Consider the following 16,533-nt stretch of genomic DNA (forward strand, 5'->3'; position numbering starts at 1 on the left):
CGAGCGCCCCGCCTTATTTCCGGCCCCGCCTCCCTATTACCCCGCCCCGTTTTTTTCGACCGAGGGGGGGGGTGTGGGGGTGTTCCCCGCCCCCTTGCCACTGTCACCTCCCCCCCCGCCCCACCCCCTTCCCCACTCCGCCCCCTTCCCCGCGGGCCCCGCCCCTAAGCTCCGCGGCGGCTCTGGCGACGACGAAGAAGGCGTTGAGGGGAGGCGAGGAAGGGCGCCTTTTGCACTTTTAAAGTCTTCATTTTTTTTGTCTCCGCTCAAGTCACCTAAACTCGCCGTCAGCTGCGTCGCCGACGTCTCCCGGCGCTGTGCTGAGGTAATAATAATACTAACGAGCTGAAGTAGTAATATTAATTATAAGGCGGTGCTCGGCTGAGCGTCGCCGTGCCCGCCCGGGCCCGCTTCTCTCTGCTAGTGGCCTCGCCCCGCGTACTCCCTCCACCGCCTCATCCTCCTCCACGGTAAACGTAGAAACTTAAAAGGCACAATTGTTGACGGAGTGCGGCGAGTCGAGAGGTGTGTGGGTGACTCTGCGATGGCGGTCGTGTAGTTTAGTTGTAGTTGTTGCTCGTTTGTTGAATGTTGAGAGATGAAAAGTTTGCGCGGTCACGGAAGGGCAGCGGCGGCGGCGGTCTCCCTCGCCCGCCCCTTCTCCCCCCTCCCGGTCTCCTTCGCTGTCGAAGCCTTTGGCATTTACTTTTACAGTCTCTTTCCTTCTTGTTTTACTTGATACTTCAGTGGCTGTTGTGTAAACGTTGCATTTTTCTGTGGAAGTGTGGGTGCGTGTGTGTGTGTGCGCGCGTGGTTGTGATATTTGCTCGGTTAAAGATAATGCCTATCGTTTGCGGCGATGTCCTGGAGGTTTTAATGAAAGATCCATGCAGCAGAGTTTTCCATTGGAAGCACAGTCGATGTAACATCACAGTACCATCACAACAAGTAGTACCATCGCAGTGGCGAAGTGCTATCACCATAATACCATCACGTTACATCTCGGCAATACTATTACACTTTAACATTACACTATAACTCTAGCACATGGCAATGACAGTAAAGTCATACTAACAGGACAGCATTATACTAAAGCAACAGTGGCATATCACTCTATACCGTCACACTATAGCGTAAATACGGTACCACCATACTTTAACACACGTAGTGCATTACATCGCGCTATAAAATGACAATCCCACATTGTAAAGCTCCAATAGAATTTGTATCAGCACTCGCGATACCATCACAAGTGGCATGGATCCATTACGCCACAAGACGTTAGGACATCATAGACAACATTAAGCATTGAAACATGCAAGACTAGACAATAATATGATAACATCACAGTGCTCAATACCAATCTCGTTACATTGTACAGTCCGGTACCATCACATTGTAACACACAGTTCCATCGCAGCATAACATCAAAAATACCATCGCACTAGAATACCAAAGACAAACATTCCTCGTATAGCCTTAACAGATTGTTGGGGCAAGTGCTGTTAGCAAGCACCTATAAAGGCACCCAGGTACTCATTTGAGGCGGAGTCGACCAATGGGGGAGGGTGGAGAGCGGTGAGTGTATCGGTTAACGCGCTCACCAGAATACCGAAACACTTTTAACACCACAGTAACACATACCAGGACATTCACTGACTCTACAGGCCCAAATCAAGTTTACAGCTCATTTTGTTTTACCAGGTAAAAACTGAAGACCAGTAAAGTATCACTATAACATCACAATACCTCACCCACAACACACGATTATGCTATAATTATCATCACACTCTAAACACTACAGTCCATTCAGGCCCCGTAACAATACTATCGCACAATTAATAAACTATAGTTTACAATGTTTTTTAAAGTCCTATGCTGCACAATGTCATAATGGTTGGTTAGAAACATGCGCTTTAGACTATTTGGCTGCTAGGAATTTCCACAAGCCACTAAGATTAGCAATGATTTGTGGCCAGACCGCTTCTGAAAAAGAGCTACATAGCTCATTGGGCATTACCAGGTAAAATAGAAAATAGTTGTTGATCAGTGCGGGTTGGTGAAGGTGGGCAAGCAGGGTACAAGACCGGTTCACGTGCCACTCGCTACCGATGTTAACCGTGGCCAGGGATCGAACTACTTGGCCCCCACACGGCATTAGAATGTCTTGATACATCACATTTTATCGCTGCACTTTCGCACTGTAGTTCTGCCACACTTTAACATGGCTTTGTAGTACTATAACATCACACTATAACACCATTGTATAGTCACACTGTGTAAACGCTCCACAGTGCTACCACATTGACAGGACAATATCATTGAATGAACACCTTGGTACACCCTCATGTTAACACTTTTTACACCGGTGTCATAACACTGTACGACACATTTACCCTGTAGTATTAATTACTGTCTCACTATAATACCATAACACCATGATACCATCACATTTTTACACCACAGTATAGTATAAGTTCCATAACACTGATAATTACTACATTGACACCATAGTGCTCTGCACACTTTCACACCAACAGGCGAATGTTGTCACCCTTTAACAATTCAGTGCCATGATAGATTACTCTACCATAATACCTTGTAACACTGTAAAATAACAATACGATTACACTACAGGGTGGCCCAAGTGTCTTGTGACCCCCAATTAATTGACCCCTAACATTTTTTCCCTTTCCGTATCAATTTTTTGTTATGAATAAACCGTTGTTGAAAAAATAAAAAGTTTTATCGAATTAAATGGGGATCACAATACATCAGGCCCACCCTGTAGAATGTCTTAATACCATGACAATGTTACATCACAATACCACAATTACTGGTACATTATTACAATTAACATCACTTTATTACAAAAGCCATCCCACGGACGTCACTACAACATCGGGTACTAAAACCAAGGTAGTGTCATACGATGAAATCACGAAACCATCACACTTTGCTTCCAAAGTACTATTACACTATCATTAAACTTTATCGCATTATACCCTGACCCTACATCGCACCGCAACATCACACTATACCGTGATACTGCAATATCCCACGATACCGTGACTGCCTTCACACTAATTCCCACAGTACTCTACTGCAGTATTAATGTAACGAATACAGTACACTCTACACCATCAGATAGCATCACACAGTACTATCACGATACGTAACAATATCTTGCTCTACCATAACTTATCATGCGATGTCTTTACATTGTAACTCCCAAAATACAATAACACTTCGAATACCATCGCACCAAAACCTAATTACACATTCAGATAATTTATAATAGTATATTATTAACGCACAATACGAATCGCAATCCATTACTAAATTACCATGACACTACTGTACTACTACAGCAAACCACTATCATTGTGGCATACATTACCATGCATCACTCCATAGCATCACACTATAACAGTGCCACTTTGCACTTCTATGGTATAGACCACGGTAGAATCACACTCAGAATAGCATTACACGTTAACACAAAAGGCCGTCGCACTATAATGCATCGTTACGTGACTAAATACCATTGAACCGTTGTGAACTACAGTATAATTACAGTAAATAGTATGATCATGCTGTCACATAGTACTGTCACAGGACTACACATACTGTCACACTATATAAAAAACATTGCACTGTGATCCCAATAGTCAAGGATCCAACGATAATATCATTGCAAAACCATTATACTGCTATTATGACAACATAGCACCATCACACACACCATGCACTACCAAATTATTTGCACGTCAATATTGTTACTATATTCGTTACTATCCCACTATTAAACTAGGTCATGAATCAAGTACAGTATAGTACTATATTAACACGCTATTACTGACACTATAATACACCTACACTGTTAAAAGTACTTGAATAATGTCATACCGAGACAAGATTATACCAGTTTACGATCTGTAATGCAGTTATGCTCCAGTATAACTGACACAAGTACTACTACTATCACTGAAATACCATCGCACCACTGTAATGATACTATTTAATCTCTAATAAACACCGTTTACTATATTCGTACTCTTGATGCAATGCTGTCACGATAATACAGTACAGTGTTATGACACCTTGGTACGTATTATATCGCACTAGTTGCTTCGGTATTAAACTCGCCGTGTTATATTAATGAGCGACATTTTTTGCGGTTCTATCGTAGTATACTACAAGACCAAAGTTTATTTGGAGCGCTTAAGATCGAGGCCGTAGAATGCGTGCGCGCGTGTGTTGACCACGTTGTACTGTTAAAAGGGCCCAAGTTCAGAAAATCTTTCATTTTGAGGCCGGGGAATTTTTACAGCGCCAGTGCGCGCGTTCCTTTCGGGGGGTGGGGGGCGTTGAGCCTTTTAAAGTTAATCAAACGATAATTAGGATACCTGATTCACGTGGCGTACCAATTTAAGTGTTAGGTTTCTGTGGTGCTGTCGTTGATGGTTTAATTACGGTCTGTTCGACGCTGTGGAAAGTATTGTCCACACGGTATACACTCCTTTCCAGATTGTGCCCTATCATAAGGGATGCGTTGTGCCCTGCATGGTTTACATTATTGTAGTGCGTTTGGGTATCGTTAATCTTGTGTGTTGCCTTGACGTTGTCTAAGAAGGAATCTGCAAGCTCACGTAGGCTCACAAAAGCGTTTGCTGATTACAAAATGTGGTCAATATTAATATCCAGTGTTGTGATCATTTAAATGTTAAAACAATTTGGCATTTAGCAATTTCCTATTTAACCATGTTGATGGACATAACAAGTAATGTTTGTGATGGTTCAATGATCTTGCCACGAAAGTGATTTGAGTTTGTAGTGAAATGTTGGTTTTGGAATATTTTATATTAAGTTGTAGAACAATACTATTTTGATATACCGTGTTGTATATTTTTACATGACTTAAAATATATAACCACAAGCAATTTTTATATGCCGTTTGCAGCCTTTGAAATGTGCATTTGCAGTTATTTGCAGTTCCAGTATTGGCGACCTGGTGCATGCTGTAAAACTTGTTGATCTGGTACCACATATTTTGGCATTGATCTCACAAGTACGATTAATGACTTGGAACTAACAAAACTGTCAAAATATATATCAAATCTGGGTAGTAAAAAAATTAAGCAATTTTCAGTTTCATTCAGGCACTCTTTGTCACAGAGTACATAAAAAGAACGCATATGTAAATGCACATACATTTCGTGATTTTTGTATTAATCGTGCAGACTGATGGGCCATGTGCTGCTAATGCTTGCTCATTCCTGCCTCAAGATGTAGACGTTTGGCAACTCACATTTTAAAAAATACACTCAGCAACTTTTTGTGTTGGTCAACAGAATCACTTTTAGTACTCTGATTCATGATTAGGCTTATGCAGTATAAACAAAGTTATTTGTGCATGGTACTTTGTGTAGATTATATTAATTACGATTATTTCCAAAGGAAATATAGCAAATTAGCTGTGAAAGTGGTTCATAACGTGTGGATAGTGTTATACGAGTAACGTATTTCGTGACTAGTAAATATTTTTTTTCTGTTGGACATTCTTATTTTGATATTACTGATACGTAAAGCTATTTTATTACAAACGCAAAAAAAGGTGCAAGCTGTACATAAGATTTCAACATCATATTTTGCAGCAATAGACATAAATATGTTGCGATAGTTCAATACTACAATTTATAGACCCAGGCGAATTTTGGCTATAGCAAGCATAGCATGTGTCTGAAGGACACACAAAAACACATGTTGAATGTTAAGTGGCTTATATAAATGATATGCAGTGCCAGAACATTGGTAGTGATGTAATCTTCTTCTTAGACTTGTATACGTGATGGTAGGTTATTCACTTTTTGTTTTTTAAGTAGTTCAACTTTCTTTCTAATTTACATTTTAATAATGATATTTAATAATAATTGCATTTCTAAGTACTGTATTGTAATTAATGTCACGGTGTGCCTAGATACTAATACAAATTATCGTAATACATGCCCTTTCTCTGGATTTGGTTAATTCCAAGAAGCTGCCAAAATTGTACAGCATGTTTGCCAAATGTGTCAATTGCGGCTTTGCTGCTATACACTGCAAATGAACACATAACTATTAAGGAAAATAAAGCCACTCATTGTATTAAATGTGTAATGGTGTTCTAACAATTCGAGGATGTGTTAAGTAATCTTCTCAAAAGAAGTGACAAAAATAATGAGAAATGTACGCATCATTCAATACACTGCATGAGCCAAAATGCAGAAGATACTAATATTACAATTGTAAGGTTTTTAATTGTTATATTCTTACTTTCCTTACAATGTCAAATGTGAATTGTAATGAGACTAATTTATTCATTGATGTTTCTGCAGGTTATCAACCAGGACACATGTAAACCCTGGATGGAGTCTCATCTGCATTATCAAAGACAACCTTTTATTTCATGCACTTAGGAGGAAAAACACTACTTCCATATTGCAGCTCAACGATCTTTCATTATACATGGAACAAGCTACACCATCCAGCACCTCTTTTCCCATCAAGATAATGGGATAACGATTATGGCTAAACACAAAGACACTCGGGTATTCAACATTAGTGTTGTTGGCCTTTCGGGTACAGAAAAAGAAAAGGGATCTGCCGGAGTTGGGAAGTCCTGCTTATGCAACCGTTTTGTTCGATCAAAGGAAGATGATTTCTATGATGTGCACACATCGTTAATTAGTCAAAGCGATTTTGGTGGTCGTGTTGTCAATAATGACCACTTTCTCTACTGGGGAGAAGTCAAAAAGTTAGATGAAGGGTGGGAATATTCATTTCGTGTCGTGGAACAGACCGAATTCATTGACGATGCCACTTTCCAGCCTCATCGAAGTACCAACTTGCAACTTTATGTCAAACGTGCAGCAGCGACAAAGCTAAGTTCAGCAGAAAAGTTAATGTACATCTGCACTGACCAGCTTGGAATAGAGCAAGATTTTGAACAAAAGCAAATGCCAGATGGGAAACTCAACATTGATGGTTTCTTGCTTTGCTGCGATGTGAGCCAAGTGCAGAACAGACCAATAGATAATCAGCTGGAATTTCTTAGCAGTTTGTACAAGCAGCTAGCTAAGACAAAGAAACCAATTCTGTTGGTTGCCACTAAGTGTGACATCATGCATGATCATTGTGTCCGGGAACTGCAGGCATTTCTAACCAAGGGAAAGATCAGCATTCCTTTGATTGAAACATCGGCGAGTGAGAATGTCAACGTAGAGCTGGCTTTCATTGCACTGGCACAAATAATTGACAAGTCAAGAGTGAAGCCCAAGATCGTTCCCTATGCAGATGCTGCACGTCAGCAAAAGGAGATTGTTGATGCTGCCACAGAAAAATTTAAACAGCTGCTTGTTCGATGTGTGAATGACTTTCATGCTCAGTGGCTTTTTGAGTCAAGGAGGATGTGTGATGTAAAGGATTACCAAAATTACATCAATCTCAAGGGTTGCAAGAATGCGAAAGACCTCTTCAAAAAACATCTTGTAAGGCTTAAAGATAATTTTGTTTTGCGAAAAAAGGCAGAATACCTCGCTAATCTGTCTAGAGATTTGGAGATCCTTGTCCCTGCTTTGGAAGAAATTGAACACCTGACTTGGGATGAAGTACAGATCCTTGTGAAAGAAAAGAAGTTGGACTTTGGAACGTACTTCATTGTGCTAAGTGAACGGTGGGAAGATAGCAAGCACATTGAGAACCAAGAGGACCTAAGGATACCATATGACTTCCTGCAGGAGAAAGAGGCAGAAACAGTTTTCAATGATCATGTTAAAAAACTTCAAGCGCTGAGGTGGAAGGCAGAAATGAAAGTTCAATTTAAAACGATTCTTGGAAAGAGCTACATTGTCGAGCCTGGAAAACCTTGGGAAGAAGTGAGTGGGCTGCTGAAAGATGAGGAACCATACCAGCATTTGTCTGAAATAGACAAAATAGACATCTATGCAAAACATCAGCAAGAAATAACAGAAAAGGCAAAAGATGACTTTCTGGAGATGCTTATGGAGCATTCAGATTTGTTTGTCGACCTTGATGTCAATGCAACACCAAGCCATGAGAAAATGGCCGCAATAAATAATGAGATAAAAGATGAGGCAAGGTATAAAGCACTACAGAAGTTGCAAGCTGAGAGACAAGCCTTGCTGTACAAACGTATTGGATTTGTGTATCATCCAACAATTGAAACATGTCCTTGTGGTCAAACCTGCATGGATATTCAAATTCAGGAGCTGCTAGCTAAAAGGCCAGCCCAGCCTCTCAGCCGGCCCAAGTCTTGTTGCATTTCAGACAGCGGAGGCATGGATCGATTGAATATTCTGCTCCTAGGAAAAGGTAAATTGGCAGGTGAGCTTGCTGATGAAATAAAGGGGCAGTTGAAAGAGGATGAATATGTTTTGGATGACAAGACATACGAGTTAAGATTGAAGATGGTTGAAGGGGACATGAAAAAAGCATTGAACTCGCTGAAGGCCGATGGGTTCAAACCACATGGATGTTTGTGTGTGTTCAACTCATTTGACACAATGCATTACATTGAAGACTGCTTACGATCGCAATACACCAGCAGAAAAGAAAACTCAAACCTACCAGTAGTATTGCTCATGGCAAACGAAAAGAAGCAATCCAGTGTCATGCAAAAAACATTGAAGATACAAGGGAAAGAGCTAGCAAATAAGCTGCAGTGCCCATTTGTTGACAGCCCGACAGAAGGAAATACCTTCAACTGCAAATTCCATGAACAAAACATAAAGAAAGCACTTGGCGAGTTTCTTGAAGCAAGGACAGTCCGGCCTTCTGTGATAAATCCATCTCCAAGCATTAAAGATCTGTCCGAGGTTGATCTCAAAATTGTCATGTGCGTCATGTGTGGTGATGCCATCGATCCAGCTCGTGTCCTAGCACCTTTCTTGGATTCACAATTTTGCAGCATAGGAAAAAGTGGAGAGAATCACACCATGCTGTTGGATTTGATTTTGGGGTCACAGAGAAGGCGTGTGGAGGTGACTGCAATATCTTACCACTCAGCCTTCCTACGAAGAGAAGAATTGGTTCATGGGCACATTCTTGTTTACTCTGCGAATAGAAAAGCCTCTTTAGCCATGCTAAGGGCATTCCTTTCAAATGTTCCCGATGTGATACCCATATACATACTGGCCATCACAAATACAGATTTTGAATTTTTGGATGATGTCACCAAGGAGCTGGTGGTGGAAGGGGATGAAATTGCTGGAGACATAACAGCCAAATTTGAAACGGTTTTCCACTTCCAAAACCAGACAGAAAATTTTAAGCAGTTCTTTAGCTCTGTCTGCAGTCGAAAGTCACAGATTGAAGAGTCAATGAACCTGTGGGACATGAGCGAAGGAGAGCCAGTGGGTTCATCTTCTTTTGATTTGACGAGTGTGAGCTCAAGCACACTCGGTTTGGCAGATGATGGTGAGACAGCCCCTGCAATCTGTGAAAGATCACATGGAAATTTTACTGAATCCCAATCTATGCCTCACCTGAGCAAAGATCAGCTTTTTAGCCATTTTCCTGCTTTCAGCTCGCCTAGAATTGGTTATGAAGATGCAGCTGCAAAAGGCTACACAGTTGGCCCTGCTGTACCTACAAAACCAAAGCTAATGCCGAAGCCAGATCCAGTTGAACTAAACAGAAAAGTGGAAGAAATGCGTATTTCAAGGGAAATGACAAAACGACCAATGCGAAAGTCTTTTGATGACATTGATCGGGAGGACTATGCTGATCCCATTGATGCTATTAGCAAATATAGACCCGTGTCAGATTTCATTTACATACTTCCTCAGGATAACAAACAAGGCAAAACCAGAGGCCAGTTGGTTGCAAGCAGCAGCATGGATAACGGCATGGATGTTTTCCCACTGGACGGTAAAGTCACCATAGTGCGTAAGCCCGTTCCTTACAAGCAGAGGTCTGAGAGGCTTAAACCACGGCGGACTGCACCTCCAGAGGTTATCGTTTCTCCCGCAAATGGGAGTGATGAAGATCCAGATGTACACATTCCATCACCAGCCCGCCAATCGCGACGATGGAACAGAATAAAGTATGGAGACATGGATGAAAAGAGGTCTATACGTCGAAGAAAGGTACATTTACTTAGTCAATTATAAGAAAACAATGCAACGAGTATACGTGCACACTAATTGTATTTATTAGTCACTGGCTTAGGTTTTGGATATTCAAAGGAAATTGAGTAGCTATTTAATAATTCTCGACTGTGGTTTAAATAATTTCTTCAATTCAAGGCCAACATTTAGATTTGAGAATATTTTTTAAATGTGAATGTAGTGCCTCCAGTGGATGCAGTGCTTACGTGAACTCACTGCTTTCAGGTTATATGCATCAAATCTCTCACATTAAACTTGATTCATGCATTTTGAGTTTAATAATTTAATTAACTTGCAATTTTACTCGCCTGTTATATGGTGTAAATGTGTCACGGCTATAGTAAAATATTGAATCAAAAGAATTTCCGTTATTGAATAACATGACACCATTGTGTTGTGCAATATATTCTCACGTCAGAAAGCAAATGCTGAAATCTGTATGTTACTTGTTTCTTCCAATGGATTGAGCTTCCATGATCTCAGTTGATGAATATATTTAAATTTGAGGTATCTTGAGAGTCTTAAAATAGATGTGCCCAAAACTGACATTCTTTGCATACTTAGAGCTACATTCAATGTGATTTATATCCATTCATTATACATTTGTCCATCGTTTCATTACATAACATGGTGAATACCAATTTCATATTAAAAGAATATATGTTTTACTGAAATCTAAAATGTAGTTGTAAAGACTATCCACTTAAGCACATTAGGCATTTTGTTTGAGTTCGTATGACAACAAAAATACATAGTTTGGTGTTCTGATAAGTTTAATAATCCATTATTTTGTCGCATGCCAAAAGTAAAGCCATTGATTACATGTCGAGTGTTTTACATCACCTTGATGCAATAAGATACACTAAAGCGTTATTAGTGGAAGGTTGATTGCTGCATATTGACTACCAATGTTTCTTCACATGCAGACCCGCAAACCAGAAGGGAAAAACTACTTTGGGCACCCACTGACTGAGGTGGCTCAGTCACCAGACAATCTTGTCCCACTCTTTGTGGAAAAATGCATTACATTCATTGAAGATAAGGGTGAGATATATTGTTTTAACCTGTCAAAGTATGATAAGCACACTATAGTGGGATGCTGTACCTTTACATTATTCATATAGTTCTATACATGTCTAGTTTACTGTAGTATTACAGTATCTTTGTAGTAGTCTGAGTGAAACATTAAGCCTGGGTGAGAGCCCATTGAGACCAAGTCTCTAAAAAGAGAGAGTCGCTTAAACAATCCAGAACGGGGGATAAAAGAAGCACATACTGCAACGTACAATAAAAATTAGGCATACTCTAAGGAAGAAAACACGGTTAATTTATATGTAACATTGAGTAATTATCAAGCGGTATAAAAGTTTAAAATAGCACTAAATGTTCAAAAGGTATGAAATACTATGAGGTGGGATTTAATGTTTCAACACTGGCATAATGTCCAAGTGACTAGTCCAATCTTCACTTAAAACCATAGGAATAGTCTTTAAATTTAATAATGCCATCTATTACTCAGGGATATCATGGCAAAAGGAACATTTTGTAAATCAAGTATTTACTTTTGGGGAAATACGTATTTTCAGGAATTTCTTATTGCAAAGGTTTTACTCAATGTAACGTATACAATATTACCAGTTTCTTGATAGAGGTCTTGAAGAAAAACTGAGACAAGTGTAGATTTCTGGTGTGGTGATAAAAAAAGCCTTGTTACAAAGATCACAATGGTGGGTAGAGTGATTGTCTTTTACAAGTTGTTTCCTGAGCTCACACCATTAACTAAAGCTGTCTTTTTCTAGTTTTGCAGAATTAATATTTCTATTTCTTGTGTATTAGTTTTTAGTCAGTTGTCACCTTTGTCTAAATAATGATGAGATGCTCATCCTGAAAGAAGTCCTGGAACCATGAGAAAATGGTTTCAATAGTGGGACTCGGAGAGAAGGGTGCTTTAAAATCTGATACGTCTCTGCCAGCAAATTTTAACAGGAATTTCCTGCCAGACCAGCAGAATCTCACAAATGAAACGCAAGGGCTGGGCTCAATACTATTGTTTGCTCTAGTTAAATCCTTGTACTAAGTTTAACATGGAAGCACTGGTCACTTTAAAACTCAACAGATTGTTTTGTTTACCATTTTAACATTGTTAAAGCACTTAATGATGATCCACCATTTTATATATACAGTGTGTTCAGCAATATGTTTTTGCTTAAAAGCTGTTTTTTGCCCTTTGAATGACCTGCCACATTTTTTAAAATTAATTTCACTTGTTTGTCATAAACAAAGCTGCCGGTTGTCAACTCTGTATATGAATGTATTTGACAAGTGTGCATTTCATTCCCAAACAACTTGATCTTCAACTTGGATTTTTTTTGCCATAATTAAATTAAGCAGATATTGCAACATCATTTGAGGGCCAGGTGCTAATTTACAAAGTGTAATAAGTGACTTGTCAATTGCGGGTGCCTTGTTTTTTTTAGGATTAACCATGGAAGGTGTGTACCGGGTCAGTGGGAGTAAGGTTGAGCAAGATAATCTTCAGCGGACATTTGATGCAGGTGAGCACACAAGGTGGAATTTTCCATAACGAGACTTTTTGCAAACAATTTTATTTTAATTTTAAATAACAAAAACAATGTCAGTTTCATTTACTAAATTAACATTGCCATTGATTGAAATCAACAGTGTGAAAGAACCCATAATCAACTTCCGAAATGTATTATTAACTTGTGTAATGCAACATATGTAACGTCATTTGTTTGAAAAGTAATTGTACAGTTGGATGTAAAGTATTGCTTGCTTTGCTACTTGTTTTTCTGTGCTTTGCCAGCAGAGGGCAACATTTTAATACGGCAGACCTGTGACTTTTGGGTCTAAATCCTTTCGCAAAATTTTCGGTTCGTTATACTAGGGCATACAATTAATAACCAAAGCATTTGGTATTCGTGAAATATGCGGGTGCAATAAATTGTCTTTATTATTATAATGTATACAGGATTTTAATATAATAACCATATTTGGTTGTGTGCTTTCTTTCAGACCAGAACATCATCTTTGATAACATGGAACTCAACGTGAATGCTGTTGCAGGGGCACTAAAAGCATTCTTCAACGAGCTTCCTGGACCATTAATCCCTTACGACATGCATCAGGGCTTGATAGAGGCCATTAGTAAGCTTGCTTTGTATATTGCATGTTAATGGAATATGATTGTGAACAGTAAATTGCACAACTAGTGTCTGAATATTATATATAATATAATTGCTACATTGTTTTAGTTCAGGAAAGTCTAAACTGAAATCTGCTGTATTTTTATTCCAGCCATACCAGATAAAACTACAAGGCTACTGGCGCTCCGAGGGAAGCTGAAGAAATTGCCTGCGGCCAACATGGCGGTTCTCAAATGCGTCATCACACATTTGCATACGTGAGTGAATTGAGCTCTAAGCTCAGTATAACCTAAACTCATCTTATGTATTTTGGGCTGCTGGTTCATAGAACATTTGTTGTAAACTGCATATGATGCAATTGACTATACTCACAACATTTAGCATTATGTAGACTTTAGTTATTCCAAGGTATAAAGGGTCAGGTTTATTTATATAATGTAGATAGCCAGGGGGCTACTTGCTGTTAGTCCCAGAAAATGTTATGTTTGTATATTTTTAATATTTTTTACAAAAAACTACAAAAGCCATTCACAAAAAACGATAACACTTTAGGCACAGCCTACCAATAATGACATTAACATTTTTTCATACCAGCACAGACAGCATATAATAATGTATAAATGCATACCTTACATACTTTCAGCGGTTTTTCGTGTTGTAAACATGTATATTAGTGGTTTTATTAAAATATGTATGTTCATTATTATGTGCGTTTGCATATTTCTTTGTACACATTTCTTCGTCCAACTGAATGACCAAACACAATTAAGGCCCTTTTACTGCACTACCTTCGCGCCTTGTTTTAATGTTGAATGGAATTCTTACTTCCTGCTTTCTAATTTGTAATATTCTATGTGTACCTGATCCCCATGCACTTTTTGTCTTTCAGAGTGAGCCAAAACAGTAGCTTGAACAAGATGACGAGCGAGAACCTCTCGATTTGCTTCTGGCCCACGCTGATGCGGCCAGACTTCACTGTTGTGGATCCCGTTATGGCTACACGTGTGTACAAACAGATCTTGGAGACATTTATCCACCAGTGTCCTTTCATGTTTCACAACCAGGAGGAGGTGGTGGATGCACCGAGCCCAGCACCCAGTTCCCCAGCAGCCAGCTCGATCACTGCGGGCAGCATGAGTGATTCACAACAAGGAGGAGACCTGATGGACAGCGAGATTATAGCGCTGTAGCTTTTGCTGATGCCAGAGGCGAATAGAGACATTGCATAAACAAAAACACTAACGGACATTTGCATAGTTTACTCTGTGACTTGCCATAATGGCCTTCCAGGATCTCCGTGAAGAAATACAGCATAGTTGCTGTTGCCACCGTGCCTGGGAAATTACCTATGAAAGCTGCAATTTTCTTAGCGAAATATTGGATTCCTTGAATGCTCAACGTTTTTTAAAATCTCTTTTACGCTCACTGTTGGTAGTCTTTGGCATGGCATAGGTATATTATATACGTTCATGAAAAAATGCTGAAATAAAATCAAAGGTGATGAAAGGTTTTGGTTACATTAAGGTGATCCAGATTAATACATTGAGGGTCTCACGTTAAAATAAAGCTTATTTTGTAAACTAAGAAAATTGTAAATTGCTTACATTTTAATATTTTTTATGTATAAAATGCAGTTCATTTAAATACCACCCATGGATTTGTAATGCTGAGTTGATGTTATTTAATTTAAATGATAAGGTCTAGGGGAAAACTATACAATTTCTGTAATTATATACCCATGTCATTTCAAGGCATGGACAGTATGGTACTTGCAGGACTTAATTAGAATCGGACCGTTGTATTAACATAAATGTACTTGTACAAATGCAGGAACAATTGCGTGTATGTTCAGCCCTTTGAGTGACTTGCTGGTTTGCCATGCTTTGGCCTAATGAACACTTGACATTTTTTAGTGATTGGTTTGGTGAAGGTTGCTATGGTCCAGTGAATCTAATTTTATGTTGTGGGTTATCGTGTTGTCATACTGGAATAGTTTTACTGCATTCCATATTATGCATAATATGCTTTATTTACAGACACTACATAAATAGAAAATGTGTGTTCAGGTTGGTTACAGTATATGAACACAGAGCTTGTATATAAATTCCAGATGAAAAGTGGGTTAACCATGACCTAAAAATAATGTTTTGCCAACTCACACAACCTTAATTTTTTCACATTCTCAATGCTGTTTTGTTTACCTTTGTCAGACGTATTGCTATTTAAATATATGTATGTGGGAGGATTGGGATGATTTTGATACACTAAAAAACTCGTCTGGCCTTTTGCCAGCTGAGCTGTTTAAGGGAAAAAACTTTTTTTTAAGCAATTTACCCAATTGGCTGTAAAACAGCAACTGTGAAATTGGCTGAAATGCCAGTATACTTAAATCTTAATACCACAATCAGAATCACACTTAGAAAAAAGTAACTTTCACAACTGCAACCTGTGGCAGGTGATGTGATTTCTTCATTTGTATGTCGAAAACTAAATTAAATGCTGCGTAAGCTGTTTAATCACTACACGGAATATGTTTTAAGTACATTTTGGAAGCCGTAATTAAATATTATGCAAAGTAACATCGTGGGCTGCTTCAAACCATTCACCTGAAGACTGCTGTTTTCGTGGATTTTGTAATGCATCATGAAAGCTTTTATGAACTTGCCTTTTCAGGTAAGCAGTGCTGTTCATAACTTGTGGCTGTTGTATAAATAATGTTATTAAAGCAGTGCATGCTATGAATGTACTCCAACCACCTGTTAAGATGAAATAAACCACTGGGTGTAGTATATTCTACTGATAAATGAACATGTATTGTAACTGTAAAGTTCCTGTGTGATACTAAAAAATGAGATGGTTTGTAAGTGTATTATTCCTTACTGCAAATCTCTAATGGCAACCAGAGCAATATGCATTTTTTTACTTGTTATAATTAACTGGCCTGCCTTATAAAGGGACGAAAATAACAGGGAACAGAACTTGCCTTGCTGAAACCCTGCCTTAATATGCTTTTTTGTATGGCTTTGGTTTCAACTGAACTGGTTAAGTTGCAGAAAGAACCCTGTTGCTTATGTACAAATATTAAATAAATTTTACTTTCTTGATAATAAAATCTTTGTTTCGTAGTTGGAATTTGCTTATCATTACAAGTCAAGTTTGTCACCCCTACTACATAGGCTGATTAAGCCACTCAACAT

The 16,533-nt window shown here is 38.9% G+C and overlaps 1 protein-coding gene across 2 annotated transcripts; it reads left to right on the plus strand.

The window, feature by feature from the left end:
* Window positions 1-134: 134 nt before the first annotated feature.
* Window positions 135-16,448, plus strand: LOC116939540 (rho GTPase-activating protein 5-like). Of its 2 annotated transcripts, none has more exons than XM_032948057.2 (7): window positions 135-325; window positions 6,378-10,148; window positions 11,096-11,213; window positions 12,647-12,724; window positions 13,206-13,337; window positions 13,488-13,593; window positions 14,226-16,448. In XM_032948057.2, exons 2-7 carry the CDS (start codon window positions 6,567-6,569, stop codon window positions 14,524-14,526), a joined length of 4,317 nt encoding a protein of 1,438 aa, XP_032803948.2. In that variant the 5' UTR covers window positions 135-325; window positions 6,378-6,566; the 3' UTR covers window positions 14,527-16,448. The 2 variants fall into 2 exon arrangements, with proteins under 2 accessions (XP_032803948.2, XP_032803950.2); XM_032948059.2 differs by lacking the exon at window positions 135-325 and adding an exon at window positions 334-470.
* The last annotated feature ends 85 nt before the right edge of the window (window positions 16,449-16,533 follow it).

This window comes from Petromyzon marinus, chromosome 6, assembly GCF_048934315.1.
Source record: "Petromyzon marinus isolate PM22_M1 ecotype Great Lakes invasive population chromosome 6, UKy_Petmar_22M1.pri1.0, whole genome shotgun sequence".
Classification (NCBI taxonomy): Eukaryota; Metazoa; Chordata; class Hyperoartia; order Petromyzontiformes; family Petromyzontidae; genus Petromyzon; species Petromyzon marinus.

Coding starts and splice junctions, on each gene's coding strand:
- LOC116939540 (XM_032948057.2), top strand. CDS start 6,567: ATGGCTAAACACAAAGACACTCGGGTATTCAACATTAGTGTTGTTGGC. Junction 10,149..11,095: donor GGTCTATACGTCGAAGAAAG/GTACATTTACTT, acceptor CTTCACATGCAG/ACCCGCAAACCAGAAGGGAA. Junction 13,594..14,225: donor GTCATCACACATTTGCATAC/GTGAGTGAATTG, acceptor TTTGTCTTTCAG/AGTGAGCCAAAACAGTAGCT.